Here is a 25,565-nt window from a genome sequence, read left to right on the forward strand (position 1 = left end):
TTAACTAGCTATCTAAGTAGTAGTTTATATATTAATAAGTTTATTTAGTAGATTTATTTAGTAAATTTATTTAGTTTAAATAGAGAATAGCTTTAAGTAATATTAGAAATAATAAGGATAAAAAAAATTTTTACGAGCTTTAGTACGAGTAATAAATATTAGCTTATTTAGCCCTTTTTTTTAAAAACCTCTACGTTACTATTAAAGTTTAGAACTTCTATAGTTAAAAAAGGCTACTTTTAATTATTATAGCCGATTATTATAGCTAATTATTATAGCTAACCTCTATTATTAACCTTTTTAACTAGTACTATTACGTAATAAAGAGGGTAGCTTACCTATCCCAAATTATATAGCGGTTTTCGTATTAAAATTACTATATTATATTAAGCACATACTTAGGATATATTACGCATATTATATAGTTAAAAAGTATACCGTATTATATAATTTCCTTTAAAAGCGTAATCCCGTTAAGGTCGATCTTTTATACTTATAAAGCCGGAAAAAAACTACTATATAACTATTATTAATAATAAAACTTTTATAAATATCCTTATTACTTAAGTAATAAAATATAACCTTATTAATACTATTTTTATTAACGAGTTAACTAAGCTTATAGAACTAACGACTTCTTTTTTATTAAATAAAAAGTACTTATTAAAAGATTTTTAAAATATTATACTTAATATTAGTACTACGGAATTCTTAACTACGGGCTACTCTTAATTCTTTATATTATAATAATAATAATTTAAAGTTATTTTTAATATTTTTAAAGTTAACGAAGTAAGTATCCGGTTTAATAATAATAAACCCGTAAAGTCGTTAAGATCTATAGTTATTAATACCCTATTTAGTAATATTACTTTTTATATTTTACTAACTAATACTCCTTTTTTATATTACTTAAGGGATATAAATAAGCTAGGAGTATATTTTAATAATATTAATAATTTCTTAATTAAGGGAGATATTATAGTACTTATTATTTATAAATAGGGATACCCTTAGCTTTTACTCTTTAATAATAAAAAAACTATTATTAATTACTTAATAAAGGGCAAATTATACTACTTATATTAGTACTTCGGTTACCCTTTAGTTTTTTATTTCTTAAAGTTATTTTAGTAATTTAGTAACGACGTAAAAATCGTAGCCCTTAAAAAGCTTATAAAAGTTTACTAATAATATTAATTTAATAGTACTACCCTTAGCCGATTTAAATTTATTTTATAAAATAATTACGATTTAAAGTATAAAATCGTTATTAACGTAATATACTTAATAAACTATAAGAGTACTAACCGATTAGTACTTTACGTTATTAATATTACTATTTTTTTTAAGTAGTAAGGTTCTTTATAAATATAATTATAAAATATATATAGGAAGCTTTTTAATTATATTAAATCGACGTTTACTTCGGTTTATTAAACTAGATTATTATAAATACTAATAAAAACTTTAATATTATAAAGTTTAAATCCCCCCCAATAGAGTAATCCACCGGGGCCGTACTATATATTACGTATTAAAAAAAACTAAGTATATTGCGCTCTATACCTAATTACTAATTAAAACTCTTAACCTTCTTTTATAGTTCTCTAAGTTCTAGTTATTTAAAAAGTAAGCTATACTTACTTTAATATATATAAAACTTTTTAATACTAATTTATATAAGTAATTAGATCCTATATTATATACTCTTTTTTATTAAAAATTAAGGGGCCCCTTATATATTCTTTTATATTTATAATATAACTTATATTAAAAAGATTTCTAATTTTATAAAATATAATTTCTAAACTAATATTAATATATTAAATTTTAATATCCGTATTAGCCTAGTTATTTATAACGTTCGTACTATTACTTAGCTAAATTCTGTATTATTAAAAAGTACTTTATTAATCCTTAAGTATATTTACGTTAGTTATAATAATTATAGCGTTAAGTTAGCTAAAGAGGGTACTTAGCCCGAGAGGGGTAAACTTATTAATAAGTATTTTTAAAGAGTTCTAACTTATTAATTATTAACTATATACTAAGAGAGTAGTAGTTTATATATTAGTAAGTTTATTTAGTAAATTTATTTAATAGATTTATTTAGTTTAAATAGAGAGTAGCTTTAGGTAATATTAAAAGTAATAAAAATAAAAAGAATCTTTACGAGCTCTAATATAAAAAGTAGTAAATATTAGCTTATTTAGCCCTTTTTTTAAAAACCTCTACGTTACTATTAAAGTTCAGAACTTCTATAATTAAGGGCCGCTTTTAATTATTATAGCTAACTATAATAACTAATTATTATAGCTAACCTCTATTATTAACCTTTTTAACTAGTGTTATTATTAAAGAAAATAGCTTACTTATCCCGAATTATATAATAGTTTTCGTATTAAAATTATTATATTATATTAAGCGCGTACTTAGGGCATATTATATATATTATATAGTTAAAAAGTATACTATATTATATAATTTTTTTTAAAAGCGTAATCCTATTAAGGTTAATCTTTTATACTTATAAAGCCGGAAAAAAACTATTATATAAAGTTTAAATCTTTTATTAGATCTATATTTATTAAAGTTAAAGAAGTACCCGTTAAAGCTTATAATAGTATTAATAAAACAAAGAAATACTATATAATATTTAAAAAAGTATATAATATTATTTAAAATAAGTACTTATTAATAAGCATAGAGGCTATATTTTAAGTTATAATTAAAGTAATTAATAATATAGTCGGCTTAAATAGCCTCGTTTTTATATTCCTCGTTTTTAGAGTTTTTTTACGCACTTTTAATAACTCTTTATTATTATTAAATATTATTTAACGTATTAAAGTAATTAAAAAAGTAATAAAAAAAGTCCGTAGACTTTATATTAATAAGTAAATAAGCGAGGTACTAGCTACTTAAAATAGACTAAATATTTCTTATATTATTAATTTATTATTCTAATTAGATATTAAAATTTAATAAAAAAGTAAAAAATAAAAAGGCTTATTTAAGCTCGTTTTAATAAATAGTACTACTTACGTAATAAACTTATTTTATAACTTGCTAAGTTTCTAAGTTATTATAATTAAACTCTAGTACTTAGAAGAGGTCGACCCCGAGCTATTAGCTATAGTAATAGAGTATATTAACTACTTATTAATCCTTATAATTAACTAACTAATTAATAATAGTACTATTATTAACGAGGTCCTTAATAAGATCGTTATAATAATTAATAATAACTTTTTATTATAAAAAAAGAGGATTAGAAAAATATTAATATAGTACAGCTGCGGTAATATTTTTATAATTATTACTTATTTTATATTTAAAAAAAAAAGTAAATTTTAAGCTAGTTACTTAGCTTTATAATAAGGGTATTATAACTATATTAAGAATATTTTTTATTAAATTTATTAATAAAGAGCTTTTAGGATTAGTTAAGAAAGGTATAATTAAATTTGTCTAACTTAGCCCTAAATATAGAGATATAAAGATATTTAAGTCTTAATTTATTAATAAAATTAAAAACCTAGGACTTAACCTTATTAAAAAGTCTTACTTAGTTATATAAGAGTATAATAATTAAAAAAAAAAAAGAGATCTTTACGTAGTTATTAATAATTTAAAAAACTAATTAACGTTTAATCCTCGCCCTAGCCCCGACCTTAATTTAAAAAAGCTATATTATTTAGTTATAAAATATTATTTAAGTATATATATAATCGAGCTAACCTCTTTATTATAAGGTTTTTATTTAATTATTAACTTGGACTTATTATTTATACCCTAAGGGTATTATTCTATACGTTATATAGCTACTATATAGTCTTATAAAATTTAATACTTATTAATAAGTAATATATAATAAGTATTATTTAAAAATACTCTAAATAATAATATCTATATTCGACTTATACTTACTAATCTTAATAAAAAAAGCGGATTATTCGGTATTATTAAAATATAAACTAATAATATAATTAGATTATTAAATAAAACCTTTAGTTAAAAAAAAGAAACCGAGCTTAAGTACGCTAAGTTACTAACTAAACTAAAATAATAACTATTAGCTAACGAGCCGCTTATTTTTAATAATAGAATTATTTAATTAAAAAATATTAATATACTATTTAAATAAAAAAACTAAAAAAAGAAGCTTAAATAAGTTAACCCCTTAGTATTAAATACTAAATAATAATTCGTTAAGTAGTAAGCTCGAAGTACTTATATCGTATTAATTTATTAATTAAAAATAGCTTTTAATATATTACTTACTATTTAATACTAAATAAATCCGTTATTTATTAATTATGCTATACTAAACTATTATATTAAATAATAAATAAATTACCTAGACCGAGGGCTTATATTCGTATTATTAAATCTAATTATAATTAAACTTTTTATTTTTATAAACGGGTTATTTATAAATAACGCTAATTATACCTTATAGTTAAGTTATATTATTATTTTTATAAATAAAAAATAGATTAATAAGAGTTTTATAATTAATAATAATATTATTTATTATAGTTCTATAAAAAATAAAAGGATTATTTAGAGCGTATTAATATTAGAGGTTTATAAAATAATTATAAGTATTAACGTCGTTTATACTATTTTAACTACTCTAGACTTTATTACTAAATAACTTAACGTTTTAAAAATCCTTATTATAATTTATATATAGTAGTTTTTTTTTTAGCTTTATAAGTATAAAAGATCGACCTTAATAGGATTACGCTTTTAAAAGAAATTATATAATATAGTATACTTTTTAACTATATAATATGCGCAATATATCCTAAGTACGCGCTTAATATAATATAATAATTTTAATATAAAAACTACTATTTAATTTAAAATAAGTAAGTTATTTTATAATAGCGCTAGTTAAAAAAGTTAATAATAGAGGTTAGTTATAATAGTTAGTTATAATAGTTAGCTATAATAGTTAGTTATAATAATTAGAAACGGCCTTTTTTAATTATAAAAGTTTTAAACTTTAATAGCGACGTAGAGGTTTTTAAAAAAAGGGCTAAATAGGTTAATATTTATTACTCTTTAGAGCTCGTAAAGATTTTTTTTATCCTTATTATTTCTAATATTACTTAAAACTACTCTCTATTTAAATTAAATAAATTTACTAAATAAATTTACTAAATAAACCTATTAATATATAAACTACTATTTAGATAGCTAGTTAGATAACTAGTTAAGAAATTAGCTAGTTAAAATACTACCTTAACGAGAACTTATTCTCTTAATATATAGTTAGTAATTAGTAAGCTAAAGATACTTATTAATAAGTTTACCCCTCTCGGGCTAAGTACCCTCTTTAGTTAGCTCGATACTATAACTATCGTAACTAACGTAAGTACGCTTAAAAAGTAGTAAAGTACTTTTTAATAATATAAAATTTAGTTAAATAATATTATAAGTATTATAAATAGCTAAGCTAGTATAAATATTAAAATTTAATATATTAACGCTAGCCTAGTTATAATAGCTATAATAAACGGGTTAGAAATATATAAAATTAAAATAATAAGCTAGTACTTTAAATAGCTCTTACGGGACCCCCTAAGTAATAATAATACTTATATAAAAAAATAAATTATATTAAACTTAGCTATTTACGTAGGTTAGTATTAAGAGGTTTTATACGTATTAAAATAAATAAAGCTCGCTTTATAAGTAAGTAATAAAAGGTTAAGAACTATTAATAAAAGGGAGATAATAATTAAGTTAGTTAACTATTTTAGTTAGTAATTAGGTATAGAGCGCATTATACCTAGTTTTCCTTAATACGTAATATATAGTACGGCCCCGGCGGATTGCTCCGTTGGGGGGATTATAATTTATATAAATTTATACTTATTATATAAATATCTTATTAAGCTAAGTATTATGAAAAAAAAGCGCTTTATAATAAATATTATAGTATTTTAATAATTATATAAACGCTACGAGTTTTATAAAATCTATTAAATTAATAATAATAATAACCTAGCTAACGGGTTTATAAAGAGTATATTAAATAAGTCCTTTAAGTAATTTATTAATAAAAGAATTATTATAGTTAAAATAAAAAAAAATAAGTAATACGTAGTTAAATTAATAATATATTATAAGTAATAAGTTATTTAGTAAACGTATATACCTCTCGGGCTTTAGTTTAAAAAGAAATATACGTATTTAGGGTATAGTTAGATTAATAAAAAGCTCTTTTTTAACTACGCTAAATTCGATAATTTCCGAGAAGTTTAAGTATATAAATTATATATATTAAAAAAATTAAAAAGTAATTAAAAAGAGGGGATATTAAAAATTTTTATACGAATAATTATAATAAAAACTATATTAAAATTTTAATATATAATTTTAAGTATTTTTAAATAGGGGATTAATAATAGATTTTATTATTAGTTCTTATTAATAAGGGACCTAGCCCCTATTTTACTTTTTTTTATTATAAAAATAAAAGATTATTAATATTAAATTACGAAATAAAAAAGGGACCTTATTAAGTAGTTAGGTAGGGGTAATAAGTAGGTAGTTTAGGCCTATATAAACGGACCTTTTTTACTTATTTATATTTATAGAGGGATTGCGGGCCCTATTTACGATTTTCCCCTCTTATATATATATAATAGACCTATATTAACTTATTAACCTCGTCGTAACCAAAAGGTCTAACCTACTTACGTATATACTAATACTACTTAACCTTTTAGTACTAAGGTTACGTGACCTTTACGTTACAATGCAGTGTCCCTCGGATATAATAAAGAGTTAGGAGCATAAGAGTGCGCTTAGTCTTAACTCTCGAGTTAGTCTTCTCTTTCGTCGGTACAAAAGTCCATCGTAATTTAAGGTTATCGGGGCTTTTAGCGTTGGCGATGGTTGTAGATAACGTAAGGAGCGGACGACATAAAATGCGGGGTCGGTCCGGCGCCGGTCACGGGTCTTACGGGTTGAATCGGCTGACCCCTGCTTCCCCTCACATCGCCGTCGGCATATCATGACGAAAGAAAGATAAGAATGCTGTTGGTATATCACTCTTGTTCTTTCCACGGCTTCCTTACGTCTCAATACACCTCTCAAGTTCCTCTGCCTTTGTTTTGAGAGAGTACGGCTATAGACCCATTTCACTTTGAACCTTATTCCTCTCAATCAAACATGTCTGATATTAAGAAGTACCAGCTTGGAGACTTCGCCCTTCAAAGTGGTGGCTCATTGCCAGGAGCATGGATCGCATATAAGACATTTGGCGACCCATCCCTTCCAGCGGTTGTCTATCCTACCTGGTACTCCGGCGCTATTGCGGACAACGAATGGCTAGTGGGAGACGACAAGACCTTGAACCCGAAAGACTATTTCATCATCATTCCGGCCCTGTTAGGCAACGGACAGTCCGTCAGCCCTTCCAACTCAGACATCAATCCATTTCCCGACGTGTCTTTCTTCGATAACGTGAAGGCGCAATACGAATTGGTTACCAAGGAACTCAAGATCACCCATCTCAGAGCCGTTCTAGGATGGTCTATGGGCGCGGCTCAATCTTTCCAATGGGCGACGCAATATCCCGACTTCTTGGATATCGCAGTCCCATTTTGTGGCGCCGCGAAGTGCGCCCTACACAATCAAGTTTTCTTGGAAGGCGTCAAGTCGGCGCTTCTCGCGGCAAAGAAGACCAGCTCAGCCGGCAGTACATTAGGACGCATTGCATCAACCGGGGACAAGTCTGCCAGGGTCTGGTCAGACGAGGAGAAGCAAGTTGGCCTGAAAGCTTTTGGTCGCGGGTACGCCGGATGGGGCTTTTCCCAAGCATTTTACCGACATGAGCTGCACAAAAAGTTTTACGGAGCCAAGGATCTCGAGGACTTCATGCAATCGTTTTGGGAGAAGTGGGCTCTTAGCAAGGACCCGGAGAACTTGCTTGTCATGATTCACACGTGGCAAAGTGCCGATGTGAGCAATCAAGAGCCATACAATGGCGATTTCAAGAAGGCCATGGCGAGCATCAAGGCTAAAACTTTGGTGCTGCCCTCCAAGACTGATCTCTACTTTCCGTAAGAATCTCGCTCTAGATACCGCCATGACTAATACTGACAGTTGCAGGCCCGAGGACTCTGAGTATGAGGTCGAGTGCATGAGTGAAGGCGTCGGTGAACTGGCTGTTTACCCTTCCATTTGGGGCCATTGGGCTGGAGGGCCCCCGGGGAACTTTGAAGATGTCAAGTGGCTAGACGACAAGCTGAAGAACATCTTCGCTATAGCGCCAAAGAGGGGTTAAAGAGGTCCAGGAGTTGATTGCGAAATATGCGGGGCATGGCGTCGTGGCCAAATTGTGTCTTTTCGCTAAAAGCAATAGTTAATTTGTGCACTTTACCAGGAAAGAAGACACCGCCTCTTCCTCAGTCCTATGCCGGTGTGCTATTTCAACTACCTACTAATGAGATGTAAGAGACAGACATATGTTACTGTAAGCACCCAGAAGACATTCAATCTCTCACTTTCTGAGGTCTCTACACACTGGACCTTCCTACCATTATCCCTTTACTTTCGTAGGGCTGGCTGAACGGTGATACCCTCAAACTTCTGCCGAATTTCTGTAGTTACGCCAGACATATCGCAGAGATCTTTATCATGCAACATGTCCGAGCGGGGCACCCAACTTCCATGTATGCCATTGCGTAGCCGGAAAGGTAGTTCAATTATTGCCACAGGGCCTGCCTCAATATCTTTGGCGTCGAGGATCAAAATGCAGGACAGTCTGACATCTCGTCTGTTCGCGATGGTCACAAGAAAGCCGTCTCCTTCCGCAGCTTTGAAAATATTAGTGAACCCATCACTCGTCTGATGTCTGTTGCTCAATAAAATACTTACCCTCCGGGGACCTTGGTAAGAAAGCTACCTCATGTAGGGAAGTATGTTCCCCCGCAGACCAGTGATCATACTTCCCGGTGTTGATATCTGCAGCTGCAATGGTGTTGTAAGTCCCACCGACAGGACTGTACTTGGCCTTTGGGTCGTGAACGCAAAGGAACAGTTTGCTGTACGCTTTGGTTGCGAATCTTTCATCAACCTTGGGCATTTCGCCATCGAGGGCGACGAGCTCGGTCGGCTCAACTTGGAAGGTTGTTGCGTTGGGATCGAGCTTCCAGCGCACATAGCTACTAGCAGGTTGTCCCACCGCTGCTTTACCGCTTGGGTGAGAGAATGGGTCTTCGCCTCGTGGACTAAAGAACCAAAACTAGTGCACGAGTTAGAGAATGCTTTTAGGAGATAGTCCTACAGAATGCGCACCTTGTTATGGTGGGTAAGGGGCGCGTCGAGGTAAACACATCCGTCTTCGCCTTCGAACGCGTTTCCGGTGTGTCCGTAGAAGGCGTTCTTGAAGTTGAACCACTGAACATCTTCAGGTTTAGGGTTTCGCCGCGGCAGAAGACCAAAGGTCAGGGGCTTGTCCTCAGCCCATGCGAAATGCTTCGATCCTTGCTGCAGTATTTCAACTGGCTGTGTCTCAAGTGGAATGAGTACGAATACGATCCAATTCTTGGTCGCTGCCATATCGTGCATCATTCCCACATACGGCGTCTTAATCCAACATTCTTCGAGCTTCTCCCCGTTCTTATCGAAGAGATAGTATGCAACATCATTTGTCGCATCGCCTTTGGCTTCATAGCCCATGGTGATCAGCTCTCCATTGTCAGGGTCAATTTTCGGATGCGCGGTAAAAGTTGGAGCTGAGTACTGCCCATGAAAGTCGTACAATCCTTCAGCTGTGAATTAGTTGCATGTAGAGAACAAGCATGCATTGGTCAGTTGAGTGATGATACCTTACCTCTGGTTTCAAGGGAGTCCGGGTCCATTGCGTACGGCCTAGAGTCTTCTTTCAATGCCAGTAGCTGATTTTCGAAATACACAATATGAGTGTTCGCAGTGGAGTGAACCTCATGCTTCACTCTTGGGTCGTCTGAGTAGCGGTTTCGATATTTGCCAAAGACTGACTGCCTCGCTGCCCTCTCAATGTTAAACTTGGCAGTGCGCACATACTTCTGCTTGAAGTCGGCGTGGCCGTGCCTGATTCGAACTGCATCTATGGCGCCATCCCCGTTGATGAAAACATCGTCTTCGTAAAGAGGGGCCCAAGACCAGTCGGGCATGCAACGGTAGTATGTTCCGTCTATCTCTTGTGGGATTGAACCGCGGACAATGCAATTATAGACTTCCGCTTCGAAACGGCAAGGTGCTTCTGGCCCATCAAAGAATGGCGTTGTAGGGAAGTTCGTCTCCTGTTGTGCCTTGAGAGACCTCGAACACTCAGAGAGGTTAGGCATGTTGCTATCTTGATTTGTTTAAACTTTGGGGATGCCCATGGGATTCGTCCGTCTTTCGATGGATAGTTATACTACCAGACGACTTATTCGGGTAGCCCGGCATTATCTCAATAAACGTCTTCGGTTTTACTACGCTACTTCTGGTAACCGAGACCGACTACGAGTAGTTGCAATTGAAACACCATGATCGTCATTGAATAGTACAGTAATCGATTTCCAGGCTTTTCCTCCTTGACGCTTCAAACTCTGTATCATCTGCCGAACAGTGACGCTCCCACACTTTCCAACGGCGACCGCTATGCGGAGATGGCGGGGGCGGAGACCGAGACGGGATTGAACTGCCGGTCGACCAGGGATGCTAGGTCAAGTACAAAGGGTTCAGTGATTGGTGGCCTAGGACGGAGACCGACCTCAGGGTTTCGGCTCTGGCCGTGCGTTCGTTCAGTATGCTGACTAGGTAGGACGGAGGACCGTATAAATCGAGTGTATTGACCTGGATACAAGGTAGTCATTGACAAAAGTAAGAACTCAACAACTACTCTAGTCGCGAGCTCGCAGGGTCGCTGTCCTTGAACTAAGACTTGCAAACACACTACCAAGTGCCAGTCAATACCAAAGTCCAACCGAAAGTGGTCATGACTTCCAGCAAGGACTACGTTTTCAAGCAGGTTGGCAATACGTTGATTGAGGCAACGGCTCACTGGAAGCCAACAAAGAGTAAGGAGCCAAAGGGGCTTGGTAAGTCTTTAATCGATCGTGTCGACTACCTTGTGACTGAATGTTCCCAGCTCTGGCTCTCCATGGAGGAGGTTTCGTGATAGGATCCAGACATGCGTTGCCAGAGGTTGAAGTTGGGTATCTTGCCGACGCAAACTTTGTTGTCGTATCAGCCGACTATCGACTTTGCCCACAAGTTCCCTTACACGACGTAATTGAAGACGCTATCGACGTTTTCTCTTGGTGCAAGACGGAGCTTCCGCAAAAGTTCGAAGCGGACACTGGCTTTGGGATTGACGCACGAAAGGCGGTGGTTTTCGGGCAATCTGCTGGAGCACTCTTAGCTTTACACTTGGTGAGTTACCAATGCTTCCGGTCCCAGTTTGATACCCAAAACTCAACATCTCATGAACAGGGTGCTCTGGCGGAACCTCCCCGGGCGATTCTTGACTTTTATGGCGTCAAGTACGTCAGTGATGAATTCTGGCACAAGCCTTTGCCTGCCTTAGCTGCCATTCCGACACTGCCACAGGCTTTAACCGACAAAATCTTTGAAGAACCGGTCATGACGACCACTGTCACATCCCTAGAAAAGGCAGCTGCGTCTCAAGACGGGGAGAGAAAAAGGGGCATGCCAGCACCCGATCTATCGGTTCCTAGAAACGCCTGGCTATTCGCAGCATTGAAGAACGGGTCACAGATGAAGTCCATCGTCAAAGACGATGACTTCGACCGCGTCGACCCTGTTAAAGTGTTTCACCCAAAATTCCCCCCAACCTTTTTTGTGCATGGGGATAACGATGGCTTGATTCCCAATGCCTTCAGCGAAAGGGCTTGTAGGGAGCTGACCGAGCTTGGAGTGAAGGCGCGTATCTCTTTGATTCCAGGCCAATCCCATGGTTTCGATGCCGGCTTAGGAGTGGATGACCCGGAATGGCCGCAGGTACGCGATGCGCTGGACTTTCTCATCTTCTACGGAAACAAAGCCATCTGAGGTGCACACATCCTGCTAGAGATTGAAATCGAAATTAGACTCAGAGAACCCCAGCTGCTCCCACAAGTCCAAATTGGGTAGTCCTGTTTCGAAAGAGATGATACTGCTGTCAAATGTTGTGGTTTCCGGTCTTGAAGAAGTTAGAAAGTCTGCTGGTAGAGAAGTCAAGCTGAAGAACTCACTGGCGGTGTTCAATGTCTTCGAGTACTTTGTCAAAACACTGAACGGCAAAAGCGTGCAATCTATTAGGAAACATTCGAAGAAGACTCCTCAACTTTATCACCATATCTCGCAAATCGACAGACGCTGGATTCTTGATGATTCTGATTAGAAGCACCAGTCCGCAGGTCACTGCATGGTACGAATCAAACCAGAAGTGGCTGGTAAGAACATCCCTTTCCTGCATCTCGATCAGCGTTGCAATAGTCTTGTTGTTGCTATCTTCGCAGATGTTCATTCGATGGTCGGCATCAGACCCTGAAAAGGTAGCATTAAACAGGTACGATTGAGTCAATAAGACGATGATGCAATGATATCTCAACCGTAAGTACAGCGTGGCGCGCAACAATGATGGGGGGATTGCTGCTGCAGGTATGGTCAGGTGCTGAGGCAGGCTCTCCCACCACCCATAAAGGTCTTGAATCAACTGATCGATAGCATTGCCATTATCGCAATGTTTCTCGGAGTTGCACTGAAGGGTACGAGACAGAAGCCGTGTAAGGCGTGCTGAGGCGAAGGCATACATGGGCGGCATGTTTGGGGCTCCGATGAGATTCTATGACGTGATGTTAGTTGAGGATTACATTTCAATGACTTGCGCTGGATTACATCTGAAGGCGAACCGATGGTACTTAGATCAACGGTGATTCCTAACGATCTCCCCAGAACGCTGGTGAACCACTGATCCAAGTCGCATAATGACCACCAAAGCTTGGTTTTCTGTTCCGCCCACAGGGGACTTTCGTCGTCAGTTGCTACGTGCAACCCAAGTGACTGGGCAATTCTGATGGCGCTGCCGAGGACGACCCAAGAAGTGTTCCGCTGGCTTTTCTTTAGCCGGTACAAGGCCTAAGCTCAGTGAGCTGCATTAGCTGAGTTCTTGATCGGTGAAGTAGAGGTAAACAGCATTATGACTGACCATAACAATAATCGCCTGGATACTCTCGACACTCCCCTCCTCGATGACACTCTCCATCTTCTTTGAGGCAAGCTCAAAATGATGTGGATCGTCGTCAATGAGAGCAACGATGAGCTGAATCATGGCTTGGGTCGACACGCTCACTTCTGCATTTCCGTGGGCTCTCACTATTGCATCGAAAAGCTTTTCTGGACCGAGGACGTAAAATACGCAGTTGACGAAGCGAAGAAAGACAACGCTGCATCTTTCGCATGTCTTTCTGTCGGGAAGTGCTGCATCCTGTTTATTCGACAGCGGTTCGCCTTCACGCAAGTCAAAGGTGCCACTGGGTTGCAGTGCCGCGAGCCGAGGGAAGCTTCGTGTGATGCACAGGCTGACTTTGGACTGAAGGACCGCGTAGCTTGAGGCACCGTTGAATCCTAGGGGGCGATGAGTAAATGCGAGATTCTTGTTAGACCGAATCGCAAGTCTACTCACTTCGCTGGCGTGTTGCATCTGAAATGAACGAGCCCTCTGACATTGGTGACGCCGAGTCCTTAGCAGCGACACCCGGTAGTAAGTGCCCGCCATCGACCGGCGAGCATGACGAAGTATCCGCAGGTGGGACTTGCTGTGCAAGTTCCGTGGGAAAGTCAGGTTGTTGGGGTGCCGCCTGGAGTTTGCTGACAAAAGTGCGCAGGCTTTCAACGCTTAATGGGATACCAGGAGTATAGTGCTGGACAATGGCGGCCATCAGTTCGAACTGCTCCTTCGAAGTGTGATAGTAGGGACGGATGCTGGCCTCATCAGTGACAACGCAATCTAATCCGAGGCGCTCACACCGGTGACAGGATCTGGACGTCGGTTTGTCGCACTCTCATAGTCAGTACGAGACTCAGTCATTGATGTAGCTCCATTGCTCACTTTGATCTTTCGCCGTCTGCAATTGACGCAGCTAGAGGGCAGCCGACCGGCTCGACGCGTTGTTGTACTCATGCTGGCAATGACGGAATCGTTTCAAATCGAGGCACGTCTGCGATTGAGATGATTCCGATTGCCCAGCGAGGAAGCCATCATCACCAGACCACGGTATCACATAGAACGCAAAGGGCAGGCCAGGAGCCTTGGAGCCATGAGCATGGTCATACTCAGAGGCAACACTTGAATGCTGTGGGGATCTGTGCTAGCCTGTGGTCCCGGCGTTGTAACCGTAATAGCACGGCCCATTTGGAGTGATGTTAGGCACGAAACATTGGAATATGCCGGCTAGATCAGACTTCCTTCAACGTAGGGACTGTAGAACTCATTATTGATGCATAAGCTTCATATTCTGTATGAATCGTGTTGGAAAGCGTCATGATCTCGAAACATCACGGGTGAAAGGGGAGCGGCATGGCGACGGAGGGCGGACAATAGGGTACAAACAGAATCTAGGGGAGAGAGACCCACAGCGGTCACCGCTCTCCGTCCCATGCCGCATTCTTTGAGTTCGGCAGTCGAACACGGTCTCCGCGCTGGACACACCCATCGGTGACTGTGGATCCTCGATCCTTGTACTCAGGCGTTATCGGCGATCTGGGAAGTACTCACTTCTGTCTGCGAGGATATGAAAGACTAGTAACGAGAAATGATAAATTACCGTATTACGGAGAAGAGAACATGTTGTGTCTTTATTGCCACGCTTCGAATCGTTGCAGAGGAGTCAACAAATCAGTGAGCACAATTCCAAATGAGCCATGGAGACTCAGAACGCGACGGTCAATTGGCACTATTCCAGTCCCCAAGTCGCTGCCATCATCTCTGCGATCTTATGTTTGGTATATCAAACTGACATCAATATGCCTCCAAACATTGGACTCTGGACTGACTCTAGTAGCTGGCGATCCCTCTCATTTACAATGTGATCTTCCACCCTCTGGCCCGAGTCCCAGGGCCTTTCTTGGCCAAGTTCAACGACTTCTGGCACGCATACCAACTATACACAAATATGAGACATGAGACGCTCTGTAAACTTCATGATAAATACGGTAATCACTACAATCTGCTGCTCTCAATGGTATTAGCTAACATGGATGGCTAGGTCCTTTGGTGCGCTTGGGCCCGAGCACTGTCTCTGTGAACACCACAGAAGGATTCCAAAAGGTTTACTCGGCGACATCACCAATCGACAAGTCGCCATTCTATCAGAGCTTCACCCCAGGTTTCCAAAGTAGTTTCTCTTCGATGGGTCTTGCGTACAAAGAGAAGAAGTCTATTCTCTCTCAAGCATTTGCTCAGAAGAAGCTAGACGCCATGGAACCAGCATTCATGGAGCATATTTGGAAGCTTTGCGACGTGATGAAAAGTCAAGCTAAGGTCAATTTAGATGATTGTTTATCAGCCTTGACAGTTGACATCTTATCGGACGTTTGTTTCGGCGAAACGTTTGATTTACTTCACAATCCCACAGAGAAGGCGAACATCAGCGATGGTTTAGTGCAGGCAGCAAAATTTGTCTCATTGGTACCAATAAACGCCTTCGATTGTTCCATACTCCAGGCAATTTGACTAAGAGAGTTTTAGGAAGGTACACTCTGGAGATGGCCTTTGTTGCAGCGCCTAATTCGAAAGTTCTCGTACAACCATACGACGCGGGGCTATCCAGCGAAGGTGAGTCTGCCTTCTGTTTCAAGCAACATCGTCAACTGAAATGCGTAGATGGCGATTGGCGCCATGATCAAACAGAGACAGAATCCTTCGGGTAGGCAAGACATATTCAATTACCTACTTACGGCTAAAAGTCCCACCACCGGTACGCCGTTTCCTGATCGTGAGCTGTTCGGTGAAGCGATCGTCATGTTTGTAGCAGGGTCTGATACCACATCTACTGCGCTGTTGACAATATTGTGGCACCTTTTGGCTCATAAAGATGCATATGACAAGGTGGCCTTGGAGGTTAGATCTACAGTCACGACGCGTGATGAATTGAACTACCACAAGATTCAGCACCTACCATATCTAAGAGCTGTGATTGAGGAAGGATTGAGAATCTTCCCACCGAATGCAGGTTTCATTCCGAGACAGGTACTCCAATCCGACGGAGCCTTCGTTCTCCACGGCATACCTCTGCCAGTGGGAGTAAGTCGATATCATCGTCTATCTCAACCTCAAGAGCGTGGACACTGACATCATCCCTTCTCAGACGGAAGTCGGCGTTGCAAACATGGCGATGCATAGGAACCCCAAGTATTTTGAACGACCAAACGACTTCATTCCAGAACGCTGGATCGGCGATGGCCATTCTGCGGTAAAGGATAAATCAGCTTTCTCTCCCTTCTCCAAGGGCCCAAGGGCGTGCCTCGGAAGAACGTAAGGGGTCCCGTTTTAGCTTCTCACAGACCATTGCTAAACTTTGTACCAGAATGGCATACATGGAGATGTCTATAGCTTTGGCAGCAATGTTTTTAGAGATGGACATGGAATTTGAGGATCCCGGTTCTGAGGCAAGACAGGGTTACACAGCGACGGATTCTTTCGTTCTCGTACGACCAAAAGTTAGGATCGTGGTAAAATTTCGCCGCTGAGAGGACGCAGGCAATCTGGAGGGCATTTGAGTCTCTTCTCTCGTGGGAAGCAGCCCCTCTGTTGCGATCTCAGCAAGGCGACAGGGGCTGCAGCAGAAGCCGCTAATGGAAGAAGGCACAGGCCATGAGACATGTTCACAAGAACATGCTGTAGAGACCGATCGGGTTCGAGATCTTGGTTGCAAAGACGGGAGCAATTTAGGCTAAAGGAGTTGATCTCATTCACCCCTGCTAATCTGATCACGGGAATCGGCGAGGCCCCAGCTAGGATGCTCCCATGCATGAGAGTCTTGAATACTTTAGTCACCAGGGATAGCAATGAAGAGAACCATATGGCGATGTAGAACAGAATGGCCTTCTGATAGTAATTATAGGAATATCTTGCCAAGAACCCACGCCCATATCCCACATCAGCCGCCCACGTTGAATAAAGTAGTAAAGAAAATGGTATCTAGTAAGTAAAGAGTGATATCTCCAACGCCAACGTAATCTCTGGGCTTAATAGGCCGTCCCTCAATGGTTCAAAGTTTCTTCGTATCAATACAGCACTATCTGTAGAAGACTGACTCATGAGAAACCCCTTGCCTCAACTTTCTGTGAGGAGACCTGCACAATATCGCACTTAACCTCGATCGGCGCTCCTGGCTGCAGCTCGATCTCGTCATCAGAGACTCTCCTTCCCGCTTCGATTCTTGTTTCGACGACGGCGTGGTGGTTTGGTCTATATCCGCCCAATTCGATAGACTCCTGTTGCCGTAATGGAGACGGCATCTTATCGGTCTGACTGGTGAAATCCGGGCTATCTCTCGAGGCTTGGATGGGCAGCCCTGTCTCGCGGCTCGCATCAGAGTGGCTCAAATCGTAGCTGGCGATGCCATAGAGATCAGCCTTGCTGTCCGCCGAGCCAGTTCGTCGTTTCGAGTAGCGGGCAGAGTAGTGATTCGGGTTGCCAAGTGTACCACCGAGCTCGGGATCGCGGTGGCGTGAGGTACTTTCGGTGTTTTCAGAATAGTCTCCGTTCTTGTGGTATTTCGAGGATTTCGCAATACGGCTCGACAGGGCGGGAATGAATCGAGAGACCAAGGGTCGGAATGTCGGTAGGCAAGCGCAGACGAGTCCACAGCAGAGCTCGCCGATGGACCAACCGGCGGTCTCGACATTTTGCCAGGTGAAGTCTTCTTCGAGCTTGAGGAATCGGATTCGGATGAAGGATATGGTACATGTGCTATTCAAAGATTAGTCGGAGCCCGGAATAGTCGTGTGATCACGGGACAAGACATACAAAAAGCCCAAACAGAAGATACCAAGCAAGACATATTTCTGGCCTCGGGCCAGATTCAGTCTGTGAATAACTGGCAGCGGCAGCACAAATACAATAATGTCGGTGATGATATTGCCTGCTGCGTTGATGTACCATTGGGGGTAGTTCGGGATGCATTTGCCATCAATGGTCTTGTCCCAGAATGCCGGGATAGGGGTACAGATGAAGATCTCGACAAGGATCTGCGAAATGCTCCATGCGCCGACTATTACCATGGCCGCAATGAAGACCTTCTTCATCTTTTGGACGGCCAGGACTCGGTAATATTGAAAAAGGAAGGTCATCTTGATACCAGCCAATGCTGCATTATAGAATACAATGGTGACGTAGAATGTCTTCGAAGTGTTAATAGGTGTGCGAAATGGATTGTATCAGACATCAACTGACCTTCATGTAGTCTTGAATTTGTTCCGAAGTAAGAAAGTAAACATGATGACCGAGGCCATTTCTGGTGTCTTCAGGTTGTTAGATACCATCTAATGGAGCCGTAGATATATATGACTCACTCAGTGCGACAGCCAAGCCGCATCCAAGAACCAACAGCTACAGAGTTGTGGTCAGAATCAGGTTCAAGGGATGGAGAGGACTTTCCAAAACCTACAAAAGCAAAGACGGATGCCCAATCATCCATACCAAATTGCCGTATCACGAATATTCTGGTGTACACTCGTATTGATACAGCCAAGAAGGCAACTGAAAGCACAAAGCTCGTGACGCCGACGACGATTGGTACCCGCGAGTCGTCCGCGCTCATTCCTGGGGGGACCTCCATGCTGCCTGTGAACTCTCCCTGAACAATGTTGACGGCTATGCTTGGTTGGTAGTGGAATTAAGAAGCATCGATAGTCCACGAGGACTGGCACGTGGCAATGTGCTTTTTCGTTCCCTTCAACGGCGGCTGATGATGGGGATAGGTGTGGGACGTCGGACGACGAAATGCATGGGAATCTAAACGCCGAGGGATGCTGTCTTTGTATATTGACGAAAACTTGGCTTTGCCAGCCTTGACTGGTCTTAGATCGAAGGGGCACCTATGCGCGGGTGTGGCTCGAGAAAGGGGCAGAAGACAGAGAGGGTGTGAGACATCAACGAGAAGGAGCTGCCCGCAAAGACTGCTACACTAGCACGCCTCGCACGCTCGAGGGACCCTCAGGTTTTCGATATTCCGTGTCTCATATGGCTTAGACGTGGAGACCACTGTGGGATCGACGAATCTATTTCCAAGGATACTGTCGATTGCCTTTGGGCAGAAAAAGCGCAATGCAGGAGCCGTGCGCGCGGTAGACTGCTCGGAATACAAGAAGACAGCTGGGCGGAACTAGCACAACGGTCGTGGCTTCTTCTCTGATGACACCCTTTGTGCAGTTTTTGTACACTTGCATGACGACCTAACGAATTGGCAAATGGGGAGTGACACCTTGTTTACTAGCGGAAAAGCCGTAGCGTGTAAGCTATGCCGGGACGGCTCCGCGTGTCGTTATGAAGGTTTAGATGAACTAACGGGCCTTCGATTCGTCATGTTAGACTACACCCGGAAGGTGGGAAAAGGAGAGGAGGGTGGCAGGTAGTGGACAGTCTGCGGTGTTGGAGGTCTGCCAGCCTAGGGACGCAACGTTATTCTCGACGCGCAGATGACGGCAATCTCCCGGCTTTGCTGGCACGCTGGCTGGCACGCTGACGGCGCATGGATTTGGCGGCACTGCATTCCTCTTGTCGCGGGCCAGGGCGGCAGGCATTCTGGGATTTCTTCCATTTTGGAGATGCGGCGATTCAGCTGCCATCGATAGAGAGACTTGCAATGTCTCAGACCACCTCCTGGCATGTGCAAATATGGAGCTGGGAACTTGGGAGTCGGCCCCGAGTTGGAGTCGATGTCTGTGTGTCCAAGAGATAGCCCAATGATGATCGGCTGGACAGGGTGATAGGCTCGAACCCCGGGGATCCAAAGTCGTATACCGTCCCTGCTAGCCCGGGATAGGGACCGGGGTACCTCCTGTCCGCTTCTCGGTGAAAGAGGAGACTATCGCGGGGATTTATGTCGCCAGGGTCGCGGCTGACTCGCATTTGAGAGGTAGTGGTTGTTGGCGCAATTGCCAGGCATCGGCGATCACTGCTGACGGGCAGGAAAAAGAAATTGGGCATCAAATAGACTACGAAGCATTCTGCCGGGCCGAAGACAGATATTGAATAAAGCCATGGACGAATGACCTTGACTAAACTATCTGTTCATCTGATCGGCAGACTGACTTTGGCTTCCAGAATCGGGTGAAACAGAGACAGTTCAAAGGTCCCTTTTCGTAAGACCAGCCAGATCATAGATGGCTACTTTACCCTCTTGCGTAACAGTGTGCCGACAGCGACTCGGCTACGGAAATCATCTGAAAAGATGATGATTATGACCGTATCTGTTTCCAGCAAATTTCTCGCTCTCGCACGAAAGAGGTAGTATTTTGGGACTTTGGGCGTCTCAGCCGCGCTCTCACCGGTGCCGACTACTCACTACGGAGTATGGGAGGGCAGATTCGTTATTGAAGCTCAACCGAGCAAATTCGGCGACGGCGGCCGAGCCGGTGAAGGGAGACCCACCTAAGTTCCTTGTTCTTCGCTCTCGTCGTCGAATCCAGCCTTTCCAGCTTGGCGTTGAAGGACCCTGGCACGCCTGGCAAGTCTGGCAGCCTCTTCGAAGCGTGGATCTGGTAAATCATGCCACTCAATGAATCGCATTGGTTAGAACCTGGCAGGCGAGGGTCTGAGCGTAACCACGCCGTCGGAGGGACGAGCCGGGGGGGAAACGGGCAATGAATACTCTGCAACGCCTCTCGACTTGATTTGGACGACCGTCGATACAAAGGCCCGTTTAGCTCCGACGTTTGGCCCGACGATGGCGTGTCTTGCTACGCATTGTTTGTTCTCTTCGTACCATATTCAAGCCACAGCTGCGGCAACGAGAAATAAACTTCAGCCCATTGCCACTAGATGAGCCAGTGACGTTCCCCGCGGAGTGAAGGATCAGCGGCTTTATTGACGGACATGGTGGGATATGGAAAACCTGCTGAGAAGTTTGACAGGTACATCTTTCTGCACTGCAGAGCACGGTCCCAGTGTCAAGCGTGTCACCCGAAGTGCAATACAGATAGACGATGGGCATGCTCAGAAAAGAAGCCTGCCGGGAGCATCAGCACGACTATCCGAACGAATTACAGATAGGAGAGATTTCGAGAGGCACCCGAAGACCGGAACTAGCCCCGCTCATCGCAGGGACTCTGGAAAAGGGCATCACGTCAGCCCGCGGCACGGCTGATAGGTTCATCGTAAAGCGCATTGAAGCATTTGTCCCACTATAGGCACCTCAAAGATGGCCCTTTCTCCCTTCCCCGCTGCCAGTTATAACATTGAACATCAAGTGACTTGACGGTGGAAGGTCCGAGAGCTCAGCATCATCACTGCGATCCTGCACGCCTATCTCACAGGAACGAGTAATATGTTCTATCGAAGCAAACAACACGACGTCGACTTCGATCTTGCAACTTTGCAAGTGGGCTTTGTCGGTGCGCAATGTCCACCAGAAAAGGTTCGTCTCGCGAGATCTACTGGCTCATGAAAGTTGAAAGGGGTCAAAGCCAAACTCCATCCGGACTTCGTTTACCAGACTTTAGCGCCAAGGGTCTGCTTACTACTTTGAGCGTGTTTTTCTGGAGACACGCGGGGCAGTACAGGGCGTCGTTGAAGATCGCTGCATGAGGGTGCCTGCACTCTGACGGCTCCATCAGTACTGAAGAATAATGACAAACCGTCAAACGCGGTCCGGATCCGAACCCGGCCTTTGCGGCTCGACGGACGTTTCTTAATGATGTGAGACGTTCGAATAGGTTGCAACAGTCGTCCGGCACACGCCCGGAAGCAATTTGGGTCGAGCTCCGCAAGTTCAGGCGATGTTTTGGGTGAATGAATCGCATCCTAAAATTGTGGGTGTGTTTGTTCCCTGTGACACCTTGGTCAGTTAGGGGGGCGTCTCCAGGAACCCGTGGTCCATGTGCGATGCAAGAACTGTAGCAGCTGTCGATGGTGTCTCTGCATCATCACCTGCATATCCAACTTGGCAGGGGAAGGACTGAATCGTTCATCTGCTCAAGTAATCCACGTGCTGCTGCTGTGGTGCGCGGAGGACGCATGGAGAAGTTCCACCGAGTAAGGTAGAGTAAGCTTACACGAACAGGATCCAGGAACAGAATGCTTATCCTGTGGATTCATGCAGTTGCGAAACGTGCTTCCTTCGCGCGAGATGTGCCTGTGCCTTGTTTTCGTTCCTCCTCGACACCTCCACTTTGCCCCTTCAACATGATTCCAAGCGAATAGTGGCTATTGCGGTGCAACACCTACGGTAGATGGGGGGATGAAGCAGCATCGTGCTGGTTCCATCAGTCATCATTCTTGTCATGCTGTGCATACCCTCGTATTGAAATGAGCGGAGACAATGAAGTTTCCGAGTCTCCGATGAGTTGCACATTCGCGCCAAACAATTTAAGCCTCCAAGTAAATAATCCTGTTCTCCGATGCTCCTGTGGTGCTGCCTGCCATCGTTCAAATCTCAGATGCTGGGATACCCCAAAGAGCCTCGAAATGAGCCCAAGACGGCAGTGCGTAAGGCTTCGGTAGAGCATCGGCCACCTGTAGTCATCCTCGGCACTCGTCTCTTTGGGTGCCAATGCTTTATTTATCAATTCATCAATGTTCCCTTTCATCGTGTTGATCGTCGCCGCGCAAATCCCGATGACATATGAGCCGGTTGTAACGATCGGTGGTAAGCTTCACTGAGGCCCGCGCATAGAGTTCATCTCTCCGATCCGGAGTCCCGCGGGTGTATCTTCTTGGCCGATGTGACGCTCAACGGCGTGAAGAGGAGGCTCACGGACTGTACGGCCAGTCTTTGTTGTTACCTGCGTGATAGCGTTTGCAGGTAACCTGCTCCGCGGACAGGCTCCGGGCAGTACGGTAAATGTGTTGTTAAACGTTCTCGCGCTTATGAGAATTCAAAGAAACACGAAGGTAACACAACAATCAATGACTCGTTGATGTCCCAAGACTAGGTTAACGTCTCCAGAGAGGGGAAGCGCAGAAACACCCTCCTTTTCGAGGATACAGCAGACTCCCTGGGGATGGACAAGGAATATTCGCTTATTCCTCGCTGAATTCCACCGCGCGAGCCAGAATAGCCCGCTGAAACCCCTGGCATGTCCGCCTGGCGTGTCACTCGTCATCCATGGCGGGTCGATCTAACGGGCGCTGCGCCGGTGACAGGCCCTCTGTAGTGGGGTAGAAGGATCCGGTTCCTGGAGCGTGAGGGGAACAGGGCACGGCGAAGCCATAGAGATCGGTTCGACTTGTCGAGACGGTCAAGCTGTTGTTCCTGGATACTCAGCCAGAATCCATTGCCGTCAGGAATCTAATCTGCTATCATCGCGGAGGATCAGCATGCTTGCTAATTTACCCCCATGATGAGCCGTCCCACGCAACTGGTAAACTTTAGTCGTCGTCAGGTGATCCCCCTCTCCAAATCTTTGGGAGACTAGGGTTGAACTATGCAATCAAACGCAGAAATCATCGCACATTCAAAGAGTAGGTACGAATATCAACACGGAACCGATTATCTCTAACAGTTTTGCATCTTGTCATCCATATACGGGCAGCAAGACCTCAACTCCCCTCACCCTGTTGACGAGTGAGTGAAGCATGCTGTGAGGGATTACGTATTCACATTACCACAGACCCGCCCAGCTCCGTCGCGACCCATTCTAGTGCAGCAAATTGCACCAGACTCTTGAATCTTGCACCATCATTTGCACAACGTTTCCGGTGAAATCAACCATTCGCAAGGCAGATCTTGTGATTCTGGCTGGCTGGCCAAATGGTAAGGCGTCGGACTCCTAATCCGAAGATTCTGGGTTCGAGTCCCAGGTTGGTCGTTCATGATGTATTCCGAGCAGCATGACCTTTTTGCTGCACAAGCTCGCCTTATCGTGGACCACCATCTTACTTTGCCGGTGTGCTTCTTCTTTCCTTCTGTGACTTTATAGGTGTCAGCTGTACTCGTCTGTGTGCTGAGGTTCTTGCTGAAAAACAAATCTTCTTTGGGTCTTTATATGACCAAGGCTCTTGGATTTTGCCCGACTCACGTGGTATTGACTCCCGTGGTATTATCAAGTGTGTTTATTTCTTTTGTAACATCAAAGCCCAAACATTACTGGGCAACAAAACTGCCCAGATAGTCGGCTTTTCCAACCGGAACACCCTTGGATCTCAGAATCGCGTATCCTGCATTCAAGTGGAAGAAGAAGTTTGGAACTCCGTGGCTTAAGGCTGCCTCCTTCGCGGTAACCTTCAACGTCTTGCCACCAAAGATAGGCCTTAAATAATGTTAGATATCTCTTCTGTATTCTGTCTCGTTTCATGGAACAAGCACTCACAAGTCGACTTGCGAGTCAGCCTTGGCGTTAACAGTCGCCGCATCGACCTTGCTCAGGAGCTCCAGAGCATCCTTGATGCGCTTGTGGAGATCCGCGATAGTCTTCTCCGTGTTCTCGTACGGCTCCAACTCAACACCGGTCAGACGGCTGATGTTGGTCTTGACAGTCTTTGTCGCATTCTGGACCTGGAAAGTGAGGGGGAGTTGGTCCTCAACAAGACGAGCCTCTGGGTAAGTGTTGACATCCACATTGTTGGCCTTGGCATGCTCCTCAGCCTTTGTCAGGATGTGATCAAAGGTCCTGAGGCCCTTGGTGAAAGTGGGAATGACTGCGTCGTAGACGGTGACTGATGCCATTTTGTCGATGCTTCGATGTTAAGATGAGGGGAAATTGAGAAGAAGGCCGGAAGTCTCGGGAAACAGAGCGGGAGGTTTTTATAAGAGTTGATAGAGTTCAATCGTCTGTGTGACCGGCTTCGAAACATTGACCATGAAACGGATCTTCAGGCCGTCTTATATAATTATGTAGATCAACAAAGCGGTACATCACGGATTGGTAAGTTGCACAGCAGGATTGCGTGCTTGGTAATCGCTCTCATCAGTGCACCTGCAAGTCAATCTCACAACAAGCGGTCACCGCCAGGAACGCATCTGATCTAACGCAGATCCCACGCCTTTTGGTAGGGTCCCTGATGTCGCGATGGTCCGGGGATGAGGGGCCTCCCTTGGTCTTTTCCCTTTACGGGCATTTGTTCTGCGGTTTTCACCATCGTGGTGGAACGTCACGTTATCGGTTCTCAGATGGCGTCATCAGCCTCTCCTTCCAACCCCACGACATCGCTACGCGGGCTGCGTTGAATGGGACAATATGAACAAGAGCATGACTCTAAACTGATTAGCAATAGCTTTCTCCAATCACGTCGAATGGTTTCGTGCAGGGGAAGTATAGATGTTCAGACCCTTGGTCCGAAGTCGGGTTGAATCCCCAATGCCTCAAAACTAGTGATGGCGAATACCGTCGGATGATAGGAT

At 42.5% G+C, this 25,565-nt stretch overlaps 8 protein-coding genes across 8 annotated transcripts; 4 read left to right on the forward strand and 4 right to left on the reverse strand.

Moving 5' to 3' along the window:
• Positions 1-792: 792 nt before the first annotated feature.
• CCOS01_08110 (uncharacterized protein) lies at positions 793-1,242 on the forward strand (the record flags this gene model as incomplete). Its single annotated transcript, XM_060456271.1, has 2 exons — positions 793-972; positions 1,207-1,242. Coding segments are annotated over 2 exons (216 nt in total), but the record flags the coding sequence as incomplete, so codon positions are not given.
• A 5,952-nt stretch (positions 1,243-7,194) lies between these two features.
• On the forward strand, positions 7,195-8,311 carry CCOS01_08111 (uncharacterized protein; the record flags this gene model as incomplete). Its single annotated transcript, XM_060456272.1, has 2 exons — positions 7,195-8,087; positions 8,137-8,311. The coding sequence occupies 2 exons, from the start codon at positions 7,195-7,197 to the stop codon at positions 8,309-8,311; spliced, it is 1,068 nt and encodes a 355-aa protein (XP_060312546.1).
• Positions 8,312-8,574: 263 nt separating this feature from the next.
• On the reverse strand, positions 8,575-10,358 carry CCOS01_08112 (uncharacterized protein; the record flags this gene model as incomplete). Its single annotated transcript, XM_060456273.1, has 4 exons — positions 8,575-8,843; positions 8,905-9,271; positions 9,325-9,800; positions 9,863-10,358. 4 exons carry the CDS (start codon positions 10,356-10,358, stop codon positions 8,575-8,577), a joined length of 1,608 nt encoding a protein of 535 aa, XP_060312547.1.
• Positions 10,359-10,993: 635 nt separating this feature from the next.
• CCOS01_08113 (uncharacterized protein) lies at positions 10,994-12,069 on the forward strand (the record flags this gene model as incomplete). The annotated part of the gene is made up of 3 exons (XM_060456274.1): positions 10,994-11,096; positions 11,147-11,430; positions 11,491-12,069. The coding sequence occupies 3 exons, from the start codon at positions 10,994-10,996 to the stop codon at positions 12,067-12,069; spliced, it is 966 nt and encodes a 321-aa protein (XP_060312548.1).
• Positions 12,070-12,247: 178 nt separating this feature from the next.
• On the reverse strand, positions 12,248-14,067 carry CCOS01_08114 (uncharacterized protein; the record flags this gene model as incomplete). The annotated part of the gene is made up of 5 exons (XM_060456275.1): positions 12,248-12,844; positions 12,898-13,137; positions 13,208-13,626; positions 13,685-13,983; positions 14,027-14,067. 5 exons carry the CDS (start codon positions 14,065-14,067, stop codon positions 12,248-12,250), a joined length of 1,596 nt encoding a protein of 531 aa, XP_060312549.1.
• An 855-nt stretch (positions 14,068-14,922) lies between these two features.
• Positions 14,923-16,855, forward strand: CCOS01_08115 (cytochrome P450 4A5; the record flags this gene model as incomplete). Its single annotated transcript, XM_060456276.1, has 8 exons — positions 14,923-15,003; positions 15,063-15,192; positions 15,267-15,688; positions 15,749-15,835; positions 15,884-16,303; positions 16,368-16,534; positions 16,587-16,707; positions 16,760-16,855. 8 exons carry the CDS (start codon positions 14,923-14,925, stop codon positions 16,853-16,855), a joined length of 1,524 nt encoding a protein of 507 aa, XP_060312550.1.
• Positions 16,856-17,316: 461 nt separating this feature from the next.
• On the reverse strand, positions 17,317-18,842 carry CCOS01_08116 (uncharacterized protein; the record flags this gene model as incomplete). Its single annotated transcript, XM_060456277.1, has 5 exons — positions 17,317-17,974; positions 18,032-18,405; positions 18,458-18,525; positions 18,577-18,613; positions 18,672-18,842. 5 exons carry the CDS (start codon positions 18,840-18,842, stop codon positions 17,317-17,319), a joined length of 1,308 nt encoding a protein of 435 aa, XP_060312551.1.
• A 5,466-nt stretch (positions 18,843-24,308) lies between these two features.
• Positions 24,309-24,890, reverse strand: CCOS01_08117 (uncharacterized protein; the record flags this gene model as incomplete). The annotated part of the gene is made up of 2 exons (XM_060456278.1): positions 24,309-24,474; positions 24,535-24,890. The coding sequence occupies 2 exons, from the start codon at positions 24,888-24,890 to the stop codon at positions 24,309-24,311; spliced, it is 522 nt and encodes a 173-aa protein (XP_060312552.1).
• Positions 24,891-25,565: the final 675 nt, after the last annotated feature.

Source organism: Colletotrichum costaricense (assembly GCF_030867565.1).
Source record: "Colletotrichum costaricense strain IMI 309622 chromosome Unknown Scaffold_8.1, whole genome shotgun sequence".
In the NCBI taxonomy this organism is placed as follows: Eukaryota; Fungi; Ascomycota; class Sordariomycetes; order Glomerellales; family Glomerellaceae; genus Colletotrichum; species Colletotrichum costaricense.